The sequence below is a fragment of the Camellia sinensis genome, chromosome 9, assembly GCF_055761805.1.
Source record: "Camellia sinensis isolate YWXY chromosome 9, ASM5576180v1, whole genome shotgun sequence".
Taxonomy (NCBI): domain Eukaryota; kingdom Viridiplantae; phylum Streptophyta; class Magnoliopsida; order Ericales; family Theaceae; genus Camellia; species Camellia sinensis.
In genome coordinates, this window is record NC_138969.1 from 171,719,361 (window position 1) to 171,736,956 (window position 17,596).

The window sequence follows — 17,596 nt, forward strand, 5'->3', positions numbered from 1 at the left end:
TAATGGTGAGCAAATTATAAGAAATACCATTGATTAGGCATTCACGTAATTTTTTTGACCAATGTGATAATTTATTTTCTCTCTTATTTACAATTCAATTTCAAAATAGTTATTCAACAGTTGCCCAATGCATGTTCTTATTAGAAAAAAAAAAAAAAAAAGTCACACATGTGAACGGATTTTACTTTATTCTTACTAAGTGATGTGTTATGTAATAAATGAATTTGAAATTTGAAGCAAAACTTCAAATTTCCAAACAAAACAACACTTTCACCACTTTGTTTAATTCTTCAAATTTGGTACATTTACATAAGTTCCTCCCTCACAATCCTAACAAATGAGGTGGCAAGTAAAATTTTGAAAGTTGACCTACATTCTAATTGGTATAGAACTTGCAGTACATCCACCATCTCATTTGTGAAAATCATGGGGAGGAAATTGTGTGTATCAAACTTTTCTCAATTTTTAATTTTTTTTTATTGGCAAAAGAGAAAATATTATTGATGTAAGAGATATGAGGAGTAAAAAATGAATACACCACAAATAAATTAATGAGCAGTGGCCAAGAGAGAATGTAGCCTTACTAGGAGATAGCCTATTTTCCTTTAATTTCCACATGTGCATGATATTAGTTTTTTTTTATTAGGACGTAATTAAATTATAGAATCGAACACAATGTTCATTTTTTTTGGACAGGAGCACAATGTTTATTTATTATGCAAACATACACACATCTGTCATTAATTTAAACTAAATAAACACACTCAAACTATACTGAAAATTCAAAACTACTCAATAATTACTCTAAAAAGACTCAAATTATTTGGTGAGACCTGTGGAGGGTCCGATAGGTTGAACTAAACCTCTCCAGTCTATACCCAAACTAGAAAGAAGCTGATTATTCTACTTAAACAAGCACCATTAAATTGCTTCAAATATTGAGTTGGTACTCTGAAACTGTTGAGCAATTACTCTGAAAACCGACATTTCAATTGATCTTGAGAGGTTCGATAAGCATAGAGAGGACTTGGGCTCGAGTCTCGCGATCTTGATTACCAAAACCATCTCCATGTTGGTAAATAAAATGAGCCACTCTAGCTGTGTTGACAGTGTATTTGACAAATGGTTGCAAAAAAGGAGATTGGGTGATGAATTCATGGTTAATTTTGTTCCATGTATCCTTTATTGTGGTTCTAATCTTCTTCCTGGCTATCTCCTCTGAGACATTGGCTTCTCTCATGAAACAAAGGATTGATGATGGAGCATCTCCTCTCTCCAGTTCTGCCTGCAGTTAAATCGATAATGTTCAAAAAGCATGGCACTAATATCCTAAAAAAACGGAGTTTATTTATGGTGAAAGAGGTGAAAAAGTGCAGGAAAAGAATAAAAATCTAAAAATGTTTTGTGTTAGATAGTGATCATGTGATTAACCACGTAGAAACATAGGTGATCATATGTATTAGATGGTGAGTTCCTTATAAAAGAAACAATTTCACTCAGAGCCCAAAATTTGTATTTTGGGCAAGAAATTAAAATTCAATTTACCATGTTGATATGGATAGTACTTAAATATGAATTTATTTTTTAATTCTTTGTATTTTCATAAAGAAAACAATTAAAAGTTTGAAAATACCCACCAAGTTCAATTTTTTGTTGCAAAAAAATTTTTGAATTTCAAAGAAACGTGTTTCTTGAAACTCGATTGTTTTCAATTATTTTTTTTTTCTTTCAGAAACAATATATTGAACAAGTATGTGTTCATAAAAAATTGTAAACAAATACACCAAAAAATCAATAAATAAACAGAACAAAACAAAACAAACAAAATTGTAACCAAACAGTTCCATGGGGCTTGTTTGGTTCTATTTTTATTTTTCTTGTTTTTTCAAAAACAAAAGAATGAAAAATTCAAATATCATTTTCATTTTTGCATTAAAATAGTTTTCGAGTAGATATTAATGAAGAGAATAATTACCGCAGAAGTTCCAAGGTCATTGCAAAGTCGAATGATCATTGATGTACAATGCACAAGAACATCACTCTTTGCCAAAAGATCTACAAGCTCTTCTCTTGTTGTCTCTTCCATAACAGAGAAAAATGCAAGCAGAGAAAGAACAGGTCCAGATGATGAAACCAACCCATTTTCAAGATACTCGTCTAGGGTTGGTGTGTAACTCTTGTTGTACCACCTTGCTTCCACAAGTAATGCTTTGCAAAAGTCTGCCCACTGAACAAGGGTTTTCATTGACAAACTCAAACTCGATTTGCTTTGTAGAAAAATATTTTCCCAAAATATGACTTCCACACAGAATGTTACTAATTTTTTGCGAGCTTGAAAATGAGATGACAGTGGTTGTGACAGAAGTGGTGTTTAGAGGGCTGGGGGTGGTACTAGTTGTGGTAGCAATGGTGGCAATGGTAGGTGTAGACACTTCAAGGTGCAAAGCAAAATGTCAACCAAGACTATTTTATATTTATATATTAATTTAATTGATATTTTTTCTTCATATTTATATTCTTGTAATTAAGATGGGCCATACGGACTTTAATTATTAGTTTATTTTGTTCGATTTTTAAATTAAAACAAAAAATTCTTGCCCGACCTTTTAGTCACTACAAGAAATTTAAGGTTTTAAAGACAAATTTTTAGATACAAAATCAAGGTTTGTTTATTCTTCAAATGCTAATTGTTTTCTTTGGCATACTCGTGATTGTTAATTGCTGAATTTCAATCAATATTGTTGAGAACCTACTCTACATTGTTGCTTTTTTTATATTTGGAATTAATAATTAAAACTATATTGTTGGTTGACTTTTGCTTATATTACTTGACCATTCTGGATTGTGATATCGGTCTGTTCATTATCAATATATTGTTGATTATGTATAACATCGAAACAAGAGGAAGCTGAAAATATTTACAAGGATATGGCTTTTCTCTGGGTTTGACTAATATCTTTGATTACATGAGAGGCTTCAGAAACAGAGCAAACACCATAAATGTGTCCATGTATCTAAATTCTAATGCAAGAAAGTTTTTGAGATTAGGTCTGGAAATTAAATAGATTACTAATTTTCAATTGGCCTCAAAATTGCTTTGATGACTGAGTTGAGGAGTAAATAGGCAACCATTCTTCATCTTGTTTTCACAACATCAATATATACTGTGTCTATCTAAGAGTAATTATTTTCAAATTTTTGTAGCAAGTTGATTTAGTTTAATCTTTGTTCACTCTTGAATATTGATAGTGAATTTTGGGCTGCTTTGTGTACTACGATTTATGTGTGATTGCTGCAGATACTACAATTGACACATTAAATTGCAATCTATTAAATTAATCTATCATTAGATAATTTTTAATTGGTAATCTATTTGAGAGTTTGGCCTATTCTATGCAGGTCCTGCAAGTTTGCATCAATTTGAAGTTTGGGAGCTCAGTGCTATATTTTGATTGCCATTTCAACGAAGCCATTGAGAAGAAGCTGCGATGAGTTGAGTTGTTTTGTTATGTAGGTAGATATAACTCCAATTACAATCTGTTCATTGACTAGTTGAATGCTACAAACAATACTTATGGTACTAGCCTTATAAATTAGAAATGATACTTTTGAAATCCCTGTCAGTTAATGATATACAATCAAGATATTACACACTAATGAATCAGATCATGGTATTTGTTTGTTATTAAAATATCTTTTGATTAAGCCTCTTTGAATGTGATGAGCATTTTTTTTTTTTCGTGTAGTTGAATTTTAATTTGGAGATGAACAAATAGTCTGGTGATATGTTTGATATTTTCTGTTTGGTTGTTGAGAAATCAAGAAAGGAATATAAGTTGATATTCATACTAATATTTTTAGAGTAATTGTTACAAAAAAAAAATAAATAAATAAAAAATATCAACCTTTTAGAGACTAATTTTAGTTGTCTCAAAAAAATTATAACCTTTACACACCACTTTTATTTGTTCCAAAAACTAAAACTTTCGGAGACCACTTTCATTTGTCCCAAAAACTAAACTTTTAGAGACCAATTTTGGTTGTCTCAAAAATTAATTTTTGTCTCCATAACTACTCCGACCGGTACTTTAATTAGACTTTTAGAGACAAATTTTGGTTATCTCAAAATCTAAACTTTTTGCAACTACATATTTTTGTCTCTAAAAGTCATTTTTTGACTTTTTTGGGCGGGCCATTTGGGACAAACTTCGAGACAGAGAAAATTGATTCGCTAAAATTTTTCCTAACAAATATTACACTTTTAAAGACCGAATAATTTATCCCTAAAAAGTTAATTTCTTGTAGTGGATAAACAATGGATCATATTCATCATCACCTATTGAGGGACTATAGACACTGACAATGTTTATTTTGTTGCCCTCTGGATAGGGAGGTTTGTTTTTGTGTCGAGCCTCGGGACAAGGAGCATATTGTTTTGTTAGGTATTTTGAAGATTCTTTTGATCGGTTAATAAATTCAAAGTGTGGAAGTTTGGAATTTTGGAAAAATTGATAGCCTTTAAGAAATTCTAAACAAGAGAGTCTGTCCAAAATTATCAAAATTAGTTTAATCATTTATTTTTTTGAAAACAAATTTGGTCCTGTTTTGAGTTTATAGCCATTCAATTAATTTGATTTTTATTTTTTATTTTTTATAAATGATCTACTCGATGAATTCTATAATATAATTTGTTCGGATCAACGACATGGGCTTGGGACAAAGGCCATGGGCCCTTAAAACACCGTATTGTGCCTTATAAGCATAGTGCACCCACTTGTTCCCCTTGAAGAGCAATGAGGCTTAATGCAAATGCTTCACTTGCTTTGAGCTTAAGCTACCCATGGTGGCGGTGGTGGTGGAAAACGTTTTTCAATGTAATTCAAACTTTGTACACATCTTTTTACAAAGAATATATCTTGAAAAATAATATGATAGTGATTGTAATAGGGGTAGTAGGGGTGGGGATAGCGGTAGTGGCAATGACGTTGGTAGGGGAGATAGAGAGGCGGTGAAGGTGGCTATAACAATCATAAGGTATCAATGATGGTAGCATACCTTAGTAAGACTTACACCAAATGTTTTTCACCTAAGTAAGCTTATTTTCCATTGAATATGAAAACAAAAAAAATATATATATATATCACCTAAAGAAGCTTCTTTTCTATCGAATGACTTTTGTTTTTTGTCATACTAAATACCAAAAAATATGAAACCATTAAAACATTTTTCATCATTTTTAAGAAAACATTTTCTGTTGAAACAAACACAAACATAAATCATGCTGAGTGAATGAAAATTAGAAGAAGAATTGAAAGTACCACTTTGTGTAGATAAGGTAATATTGAGTTCTTCCAACCCTTTTCTTTTTGAATTTCATGAGCAACTTCATTAGTAGTGTTGTAGAACGCTTGAAAGCAAATCTTCATGCACTCTGGAAGTCGTTGAATTTCCTTGTCATCCCACCTGATATCAAGATTTTGATTAGAATCTTAAACATCAATTAAAAGTAGCTTATGGTTCTTTTATGAGTAATTTTAAAATTTCAAAAAAGAAGTATCGAGATAAGCATCCAAAAAACACTATGTAACGTGTATGCAGTTTTCTAGCTAAATAATTTTTTGAAGGCCACAGATCTTTTGTTCCTAGACCTTTGTGACCTCTTGTTCCAAGACATTCACGGCTATTAAATCATGTGAGAATTTTAAAATACTGGAATCTCAAGACATAATTTAATTACTGTGAGCGTTCTTTTTGAGATAGAATAACATGGGGATTTAAGACAAAGGATTTTGTGCCTTTTTTTTATTATTATGTAGAATTACTCTTTGGTGAATATTTGTGAAGACTAACCTCTCAACTGAATTAGTGAAACACTCTAGTTCTTCCAATGATCCATAAATATCATAAATATCATCAATTATTAGGACGAAATTTATGGCTTTTGTTAGCCATTTTCTAAAACTTTTGTGTTGAGGCTCAAATGCAACTCCCACTGCCCACAAATAACTTTCAACCAGTCGATTCCTTGTAAAACTCAAGTTTTCTACCAGACAAAGATTCTTCCACCACCTGAATCACACAAAATAATAAGATGTTTGGTTACAACTTATTCAAAAAAATCCTAATAATACATAAATAAAACACACAAAAAACTACAAATTAATGAGAAACAATAAGTTGCAATACATTGTTAGACTATGATAGTTTAAAAAATATTATATTAATATCAAAAATAATCTACTACATGACAATTTTCTCATACTAATGATCTTTTTATTTTTTTTAATTTAAAAGTTTTAAAAGATATTTTAGAGTTAGAGAAAAATGCTCCATTTTTTTTTATTGGGAAAAAATTAGTATTTTATTTATCATATTAAAACTTAAAAAAATAAATAAAAAAAATTAAAAAAAATCTCTAATTGGTGTAATAAATTATATAAAAGTATTAAATTTGTTTTCAAACGCATGCATTAAAAAAACTCTACCTAAGATCAAATATTTCACAAGAGTAAGTGTATCAGTTATACTATGAATTAAATATGATATGTTAGAAAAAATTATTATAAAAATTAAATTATTAATTTTGTGTCTCCGAATCTATTAAAAATAATTAAATAAAAATTTACAGCAATTTTAAAAAATATCAATACGTCATTTGATATTGTCTCTGTAGGTTTCAAACTATTTTGAGCCGCCTCTGCTAGCTCATGCCCACCCATTCTCTCATATGTAAAGTTTTTTGAATGTTTCTGATTGTTGTGCAGAATTTTCATTTATAGGGGTCAAAAAATTTGATTTCTAAAATTCTTATATGCTATAGTGTATACATTTTTACGGGATATATTATGTATTTTTGTAACAAATGTTATGTAATTTCATGACAGAGTTGCACCAATTTGTGGTTCAAAAATAAAATTAATATTTTATGATAATGTTAGGCATTTTTGTATTGATGTTACCTATTTTTTTATCGAAATTTTTTTGAATCACAAAATGTGTTACTTATCATAATAATGCATAACACTACCATAAAAATATGTAATTTCATTTATGAACTAAAAAATTTCATAGCTCAACCAAAAAATTAATAACATTTCTCCCAAAAATATATGACGTATATCAAAAAATACGTAACAAAAATACATGTCATACATACCATATACCATATACCATATACGGGGTGTGTCGAACCTAATTGGTTACAATGACTTTTCTAAGGTTTTAGTTTCTAAAGGGAGGTCATGGGTTCAACTTTTCTTATGGGGATTTGAATTTAAGAGACGGGCACTTGGTACTTTGCAAAAAATAAAGAGATTAACTCTCGTAAATACTAATTTAACAATTAACAACTTACTTTCACTGATAAAAATTATATATATATATATAAATTGTGTGTCGAACGCCTTCCCATTTCCCATAAGTGTTTATTAAGTGAAATTGTAATGCACGGCGCGTCCGTTAAACATAGAAAAACAAAATGTACTAAAAAAGTGTGTCCACACCCTCTCTCTACTCTCTTTATGTTTTCCGTTTGGTGTCTTTTGAAAATTTCATTCGGATGTGTCCAATTAATAACAGGAGCCTAATAATTATATGATTTTAAGAAAAATAAAATTAAAAATTGATAAAAAAAAAATTACAAAATCTCATTGAATGGGCACAGTCACATCTCAGGAGACATCATCATACATATTTTTGTCATTACCTTGATATCTCCTTGAGATCATTTTGATGTGTGGCTTGAACGATGTTGAAGTTAAGCTTTGCTAACTTGAGTAAAACTGAGTTTGTGTTGTCATTGTTTTCAAGCTCATGGATGTGACTCTTGACATCATACCACTGCACTCTCCACTGCAATGGAAGCTCCAAAGCATGGCTCAATTGTTTGGTAACTTTGTTCTCTACATTTTTTGAATTGGTGATATTCTTCAGAATTCCAGTAGAGAATGCTTTAGCTTCAATCAGTATGTTTTCACCCTCTAATGCTAGATGTGAGGCTTCAAGAAGCTCAAGCATTGCTTTAGTATCACAGTTTGTGGTTTTGTTGAATGTACCCATCTTGCTGGTGAAGCCTCTAAATATATCTGAATTAAAAGATATGCACTTTAGGTATAGGAGAGTAAAAAATTGCTTAGCACATAAAGTTACTTTGTTTTGGCAAAAAATAATGTAGAAAATTCCAGAAAATATGAAAAAAAAAAAAAAAATTCAACAAACGTTCTCGCCAAAATAAACGAAGTGTTAACATATTGAAGAATGTGGACTTTTATTCAATAATGTTGTAAACTATAAAATTTTCATAGAAAAGTGTCCAAAATAGCACTACATTCATCCTAGTCCAAAATAATACATCCAAAATGAATGCAGTGCCATCAGCTTAATAGTTTGGACACTTTTCTCAAAAAAAAATTACTATTTTGTGTTATTTTCTTTTGAAATGAAATTGTATACCTTGAGAAATATTAAATCCATGCTGCCTGAGGAGCCTAAAGAATAGAGCATTAGCATAGAGACCCTCTTCTGTAATGGGATAGTTGTTCTTAAAAGCTACAATGGTGTCTAGAGCTTCTTTGATTTCCATTTCAAAGAGGTTGGCAAGACCTAGTTTTTCTATATTGTCTATGAACTCTAACTTAGCTACTAGGTCCACTGCTTCCATGAACATGCACATAACTTCCTCTTTCAGCTTCTCAACTTGCCTTTTATAGTCTTCTTCCTGCACATTGACAAATAATAAGCATTCTCATTTTTTTTAATAAATAGTATAGAAAATTATACTCGTAAGTTCTTGTGTCAAATTTAATCTAATTGATAACATCTATTAAGAATTTGGACAAAAATGAAGAGTAATATAGCTCATTCAAAGTGGAATGAACCGTTTCAAATTGAACGCCAACTATTCAATCACTTTGAGAAGAGTAAATGGATTATTCTGCCTCATTTGATTTCAGGTCATTATTGGACTAACTAGACATAACATGAAAACTTCAGGACATTACAATTAGATCCAAAGAACCAAATTGCCACAATACACAAACTAGAGGGATTAAATGTCACAAATTTTAGAGTTAAAATGTTTAAAATGCTTGTACATTCTTAAAACTAAAAACCGCATTTAATATAATCCTCACATTGTATTGAGTTGTAAGAGATTGTAGAAGGTCATATTTCCAAATGTTTGGCTTGTAATTGGCTGACCTCCTTTGGCATTGTAGAACATGTTGTTGATCTGCTAGCATTCCTTTACTACAATCCATTATGGCCTTTTTTTGCTAATCTAAAACAAAAACCAAAAAAACAAAGACAAGAAGACAATGTTTTAAGGTTGATAAAAAATGGGAAGAAGAGGTGGGAAAGTTGTGGTGATCTATGCGAAATTAAAGAGCCTATTTATAAAGGCAAATGTCATAAACATACATGGTCTACCACGTTAATAACGTTGATGTCCTGACAAAACATTGTACGCATATGAATGCGCAGTATGATGAAAATCATGGACTCTATTTTTGTTTTTTGTATTTGGTGTTTTGAGAAATAGAAATAATGAGAGTGCAAGAACTAGTTTTATATGTTTTAGTATTTTATTTGTTTTTGTCAATGGAAATTTTTTCTTTTATGTCTGGATGGCTTTCACCTCTTTTTTTTTTTTTTTGGTCTTTGGAAATACCCTTGGCATGATATATTTATTTTCAATCTTTATAAAAATAAAAATAAAAATTGTACTTTCCAATAAAAATTTAAAATTTAAAAATAAAAAAAAAAATACCAAAACACAACCAATAAGTTTACAAACCAACCACAGAACAGTACATAAAACACTTATAGAGTGACTCGGTCTAGTTATTTTTTTTAATTAATTTATTTATTTTTAACTTTTATTTTTGTTTACCAATGATGTTAATTGCACAAAATTAGAACACATGTATTGTGTTATTAAAATCCATGTTAAGTGTGGATTATATTTAAAATAATCTCAACTTCAAAATGTATATTTTGTTCATATTTTGTGTTTTAAATCTATGTTTCCTTTGTCTAAAAGAAATTGATATAACTTGGAGCTAGGTTCATGAATTCAGATTCTCATTACTACATGAATATTTAATAGTTGTAGAAAGATCAGATCAATTCATATAATGACTTTTTCTAATATCTATTTTAATATATAAAATAATAATTGTTTATTTTTAATAATTATTCTTATAATATTACGTTTTTTTTCAATTTTACACGCATTACGTAAATATCACCCCAGTTATTAAAACACAAGTTGTCCTAGGCTTACAATTTCGATGGTATGTAGAGACCACGTGAGACCTGAGTCTTGATTTGACATTCAAGTTGGCTTGGGATTGATTTAGACGAATTTTTTAAAAAAAAAAGTTAGAGAATTTTAAGATTTCGTCCCTTTATTTTGGGGTATACAGAGAGAAAGAGATGGGATTATGATAGAAGTGGGACTTATTTAGGTTATATTTGTTTGGACGAACTACATTAGGTTAGATTAATATTCTCATGACTAATAGTTTTAGGATTATGAATCCTTTCGGATTATGTATTCTATCTTATGTTTGGATTGAGTTAGGATTATAAAGAGGGGCTAATAGTCTAAACTTTGGCTTAGTCTTCTAATTTATATCTCACCCCTCTCTGTGAGATTGAATAGTTTATCATATGTAAAATATCATATCTGAATGGATTGTTAGTCCGTACTTTAATTATTTAACCAAATATCAGATTAATAATTTTATTGAACTATTAGTCCAATTCCAAACTCATGTCCACCCAAACAAACATGGCCTTAATGTTGTGTTTATTTGTAGATTTGGATAAGGGATTGAGATGGAAGAGAGATTAGGTTGGGCATTGGAAGGAGGATTGGGATAGAGGAGGTGGAGGTGAAGATGATATTAGAAAAATAGTCCGCCGGACTAGAAATTTTTTATTTTTATTTTTATTTTTACATGTTGGGTATTTTTTTTTTTTTTTTGTGAACATTAATGTTTAATTTTTTGTATTTTTTGTTGAGTAAAAATCATTATTTTATTTTGTTTGGAATTTTTTAATTTTTTTTAATTTTTTTAAATTTGCATTTTTTTAACATTAATGCTTAATGTTTTTGTATTTTTTATTTGTTTTATTATTTTATATTTATTTTATATAAAAATAATTTAACAATCTCTACACTAACAACTATCATCAAAACAAACACAATTTTACTTAATCCCCTCACTATCAATCCCATCACTAACAATCCTCTCACTATTAATCCATTCACCATGAATACCCTTCATTCTACCTTTGAAAGCAAATGAGACCTAAAACAATTCTAAGGGGTGGGTTTTACCTATGAATGTGATGTTTTGACCTTTTTTTTATTTTTATTATTCCATGTCACATCATTAAAGGTCCAAAATTAAGAGAATGTATCATTACTAAATTTTAATGATCTCAATTGTTTATCTCTTATAATTAATTGAGAAAATTATCTATGTAAAAAATTTAGTTGATGCAACATGAATTGCCATACCATCAAATTGTTTTTATCAATACCTCATACATATTTTTAATAATAAACTATCTCTTTGTTATAATGTATTTGTGAATTGATTATATAATTATTTATGTCTGATTAACTTAAATTTTTATATGTATATTTTTCTCAACTTATTATATAAAATGAACAATTTAAATTGCTGAAATTTATACAAATTAGTCTCACACTGTGTCGATTTCACATGTTAAACTTTAACAAATTTAAATTAATGAGAAACACGATGACAAATAAAAAATAATAATAATAAATTTTGGTACACAATCGATGGAGGGCCATTTGCTCTAAAAAATTTATGAAGGACCACGAAGTGACAAACAATGAAGTCTAAATTCTTAACTTTAAAATTTTATTAAAAAAATCTTCTTATTATCTAAAATAGGAAAAATATTTCATTATCAAAAGTCTTAATCATATATACTAAAATTATATTTCTTATAAACATAATCCATAATAAATCTAAATAGGGCCATAGAATAAAATAAAAAAACTCTTCTTGATTCAAGGCCCCAATTGTAAATTTAAAAAAAAAAAAGTCTAAAGGGTTAGAAAATATTCTCCTCATACAAAGGACCAAAGGAAAATAAAAATAAAAAATTCCTTGACTAAAGTCTCCAACAATAAATGTTATAAATGAATTCCGAAAATTTGTTTACTATAATAGAAAAAAATTACATAAAAATAAAATATAAAAAATCTAATTAATTCGTTGTGGATACTAAATTATTAAAGTTTACGTATCCAAATTATTACTGGAAAGTACATAAAATATTCATAAAGGTGGTTGTCTTGGTTTTTGCAAGTGTTCCAGTTATATATTTTGTGGGTGAAATTAGCGGGACCACACCACCTAGAGAAAGAGAACAAAATGGCAAGGCTTCGTTTCGCTTATAGGTTAAAAAAGTTTATTTTGCTATTTTATTTTTATTTTTTTTAGATTATTTGACACATTCATTTTTCATAAAAGTGAAATAAAATAAAATAAATTAACTTTTAACCACTCTAAAAATTCAATAAAAAGTTGTAAATATAGCAAACAAACTAGTTTTTTAGTAAGGCATTCAGAGCTCAACTTTGCCATCAATGGCTGCCTTAGAGACTACCAAAGCATCGACTCTGCAATACACATTTGGAAATGTTCTCTCATTCCTCATACTCCTCCTTACCGGTCTTCTCGCATTTTCGATCTGACTCTTCTCTATAACCACTCGTACAATGATCTTCAACTTTCATATTTATTTCATTGTGTTCCTTTAATTGTATATATTTACTGCATATGATCATTGAATGATAGTCAAAAAGTGTAGTAAATTGTTAATTTTCAGTCTTTAAAACAATCACATGAATTTTATTTCAAGTTATAAAATACGACAGTGTGATTCATGAGTTCGATCCTTATTTCAATTACAGAGTAACTCAGATTTGAATACTAGAGGTGTTCAAAAAAGCCGATCGAGCCGGTAAACTGATCCAATCCGGTTCAAACCGTCAGTCTGGTATGCTTATGTTAGTTACGGTTCTAGTTCTAAAAATGATAAAACTGTTCAAATCAATCCGGTACCAGACCGTGACATATTTATTTATTATTATTTTATTTTTTATATAAAAAAATTAAAATACAAAATGTTGCTTACAAGATTTGAACACTGGCCATTAATGTAAAATTGATAAATTCTAACCAATTTAACCAAATTAATTATTATTAATTTATTTACTAATGTAAAATACATATTATATTTATTGTTATATAAAATTTCTCAAACCATAAATCAAATTAAACCAAATCGATTTCTATGGTTTGGTTCTGGTTCAGTTTCACAGGTTAATAGTTCGGTTATGGTTTTAATTTTTTTAGAATAGTAAAAAAGGTTCAGTTCTTGGATTACTCTACAATAAGACCAATCTGACTTGTGTACACCCCTATGAATACACAGATCTAGATCTACCTAGATCTAAATTTAAACTGATCTGTGTTAAATTTGAACAAATCTTTGTCATCTGTTCTTTTTTGTTTTAGCTGATTTGTTATTGTTGTTGTTGAATAATGTTGTTGTTCGATTTCTTTGATTGTTGTTGTTCATTGCAACAGATAGAGAGAAAGAGATGAAGAGAGAAAGAATTTGAACAAACAACTCTTTCATCTAGCTCTTCATACCCATTTCAATTTATCATTACCTCTTTTTTCAATATATGAAAAAAAAAAATGTGAACAGATAAAAAAATTGAATAGATAATTTCAACAGATAAGAAAAAAATATAAAAAAAATTAAATAGATAAGAACAAACAGATTCACTTTTTGACAAATAGATAGAATACAAAATTAAAAAGATAAAATATATTTTGATAACAGATACAGTTGGTTTGATAGATAAGAACAAAATTTGAAATGAAAAGATTAAAATATTGGACGGATATGGTAAAAAAAATTACACAGGTAAGAGAAAAAATTGAACAAACAGAAAAAAAATATGAACAGATAGATACAAATTTGAACAGATAGTCAACGAAAAGTCAATAGATAAAAAAAGTCAACAGATAAATTAAGGAGTACAATTGAAAATAAAATATCCTCCAAAACCAACAAAAGGATTTCTCACCAAACTATTTCACAAAATGTAAACCTCTCACCAACAAAAAATATCTACTAGACCTAGAGATGGACATCGGATCATTGACCTACCCAAACCACCCGCTCCTATTTTTCTAGGACTTGGGAAGGTTGTTTTAGCCCATAAGATTGGGCTAGGCTAACATTTTCAGCTCGAAATATGAATGGTCTGGGCTTGAGATGTATACTTTCAACCCAGTTCGGCTAGGCCTGACCCACTAATTATTTATTTATTTATAATACACTAAAATATATATATTTTTTGGGGATCTAAACTTTATCTTTGTCGATTTTATTGAAACTCATATTTATGGTTATATGTGATTAAATTTATTTAAGAAATCTTTCAATTTATACACAAAATCTTTCAATTTATAATGATACTAACATATTTATTTTAAAAAATATAATATGTAATTGAATTTCATTATGAAATATTTAAAAAAAAAATTAACATATAGCCCGATGGATGGACTTAAGATTTATAATTACTTTTTGGATCAAATTTGGGCAAATATAGAAACCGGATATTAAGGTCGGATCAAGTTTAGACAGACACAAAATCTTTTATTATGTACTTTTGGCCCGACTCGATATTTGTCCACCCTTAACTAAACCTAGTGTCTTATGTCTTGCTTACTTACCTTGGACTTTACAATAATTTTCTCTTTAGTATTGACTTTTTTGTTTGCATCACTCATGCACAACCTTATTCGTATAAATAAAAAATAAATTAAGGCCTCCAATTTTGAAAGACCCCAAAATTTTAATTTGCTTTGTGGGAGGCTTAAAAAAAATATAATAATCTTTATTTGAAAGTTGAAATAAAAATATTTTTATCTGGAGACCTAAAATGAAAAAAAAAAAAAAAATTCTCATTAGCAAAAGCACGAATCATAAACACTAAAATCAAATTTCTTATCAAAAGGCCCATAATAAATCTATTTGTTTAAGGGCATATTAAAAAAAAAAATCTTCTTGTTTCAAGGCTCTAATCTAACAAATTTTATTTATTATAATAGAAAAATAAAAAATAAAATTAATTAATATTATTTAAATATAGAAGATCCTCCTATTGCAATTTCGAATTTCACCTCACGTCTCGTTAAGGGTTGCGCAAGCCTAGAGCCAACTCTCGTTCTTTTCTTTTTTTTGTGAAAAATTAGTAAAACATTTCTTTTATTTAACTTTGTATAGTATGAGAGATCCATGATATTTTTTTTTATTAGCTAAAGTCCCTTAACATTGTCATAGAGAAAATTTGACTCAAAATTTTTTTGCCTAACTCAAAGAAATTTCAATTTTCATAGAGAAATTTCTCTGAGTCGAGGCCAAATTTCTCTGAGTCGAATTTTCTCTGTGAAAATGTTAAGGGACCTTAATTACTATGAAAAGATTGTATGTTATTTATCTTACAAAATCCTAATATCAAGGAACTTAAAAAAAAATTCTTTAGAATGTATTTTCTACTTTTTTAAATAGAAACTATTTTGATTAGAAGAAATAAAAAATAGATATTTCAAAATTTAAAAAAAAATCCATCTCAAAATTTAATTAATATTTTTTTCCTTAGAACATTCCATCGGTTTTTGCAAAATGTTCTTATTTTTCTGTGATTAATTTGTGTCTACTTTTGTAAAAAATATTGATGTAACTTTCGAACTAATACAATTTCATAGGTGTACTAGTCAAAGTCAAGTTGATGTAAATTTCGCAGTACAATTTCATAGGTGTAGGAATGAAAGAACCAAAAAAAAAATGTTATTAAACATAATACCGTCGTTAAAAATAATTTTTGTGATAATTTTTTTGTATATATCATTGAAAATTGACAATTAATAACTTTTTTGTCACGATTTTTATAAACTGTCGCTAAAACTTAGTGACTCTTTTCTGTGACGAATTTTTTAAACTTTCGCCGAAAGTTGAAAATTAGTAGCATTCTTTTGTGACGATATTTTTAAACTGTCATTAAAATTTATAATTAGTGGCTTTTTTGTGACAATTTTTAAACTGTCGCTGAAAATTAATAATTAGTGACGTTTGTTAATAGTGTTTGATGAAGAACGTCATTAATTATCACAAGACTTATTAGACAATAAGTTCACCTATTAAACTCTACACGTAAGTCTCCCATCTATTAAGTCTCTAGAGTATTTAATTAAAACCTATTTAGTTTTCGAAATGATTACAAAAATAAAATAAAAGCCAATAAATATGGTAAATTAATAAAAAAAAAAAACCCCTACCTAATTAAGTTTGTATTCCATCCATTTTGTTATTAATAAATGCGATAAATTAAATATATTACGAATATTAGATTGGTTTAATTTTTTGTGAGGATGATATATACAAATAATCTGACAAAATGAATAATTTAAATCATTAAAATAAAATTCATGATGAACGACTGAATCCAATCCAGATCATGGGATACATGTCATTTTTCAAACGAATAACTTTAGGGGTTGTTTGGTAATGCACTAACCTTCGTTTGGGATGTGGGTTGATTTTTTGACTTTGTGATTTTTTTGACTATTTTAGCCTGAGATTAAAAAGTCTTGTTTGGAATAGATTTTTTAACATTTTTTTTATTTTTGTAGGAGAAAAAATAAAATAATTATAATTTAAATATGATATTTTGTCTTATTTGACTAAAATATCTAATTTTATCTTATATGACTATTTTAGTCCAAATTAACATGCCAAACATAGTCTAAATAAGTGCGTTTATTTATTTATTTACTATAAATTATTATATCACATTTTTATTTTTTTACAATCTTTTTATAAAAAATAAAAAAAATCACTAAATAAATAAATTTCAAACCATAAATTAAAAAAATATCTGAGGTTATGCTTCTGAGCATCCCACGTGGCAAGAGAAGAAGCACAAACCACATTTTGAATGAATAAAGGTACTGCATCAGCAATTTTAGATGACTACACTCATGGGTTGATGTACTAGACTCAAGGGTCTCTCAGTGCCGTTTTGGGAACTTTCATAAAAAGTTATGAATCTGCTTGGTTGTATTTTTAAATTAGTTTTTAACATGTAAATTCGTGCTTCACGTTTGGATAGAACATTCAAAATATATTTTTGCGTGTGAATTCAAATTATAGTATGAAAACCTATTTGACAAGTTGTATCTCTACTTTCAACGCTTGTGCATTCTTCCATGTCCTTCTATGTCGTCTCCATTGTCTCTGAAATATTCCATCGTCTCCGAAATATTCACGTGAAGCTTATCTCTGTATCAAACATCAGTCCTTTATATTGATCACGGGTAGGCTTCTCTATCAAACATCAGTACTTCAGATACTTCAGATTCATCACAGGTACTTCAGATTCATCACGGGTGGGCTTCACAGAGAAGACTGATTTCATAAATAATGAATCCACCTAACCCGATCTATACTGGTATCATCTTTCACA

General features: G+C 28.6%; 1 protein-coding gene across 1 annotated transcript; it reads right to left on the minus strand.

Moving 5' to 3' along the window:
• Positions 1-682: 682 nt before the first annotated feature.
• LOC114266406 (alpha-farnesene synthase) lies at positions 683-9,367 on the minus strand. The gene is made up of 7 exons (XM_082888060.1): positions 9,132-9,367; positions 8,452-8,716; positions 7,706-8,084; positions 5,851-6,069; positions 5,319-5,463; positions 1,976-2,227; positions 683-1,285 (listed from the first exon to the last, which is right to left on the minus strand). The coding sequence occupies exons 1-7, from the start codon at positions 9,255-9,257 to the stop codon at positions 989-991; spliced, it is 1,683 nt and encodes a 560-aa protein (XP_082744186.1). The 5' UTR covers positions 9,258-9,367; the 3' UTR covers positions 683-988.
• Between the last annotated feature and the right edge of the window lie 8,229 nt (positions 9,368-17,596).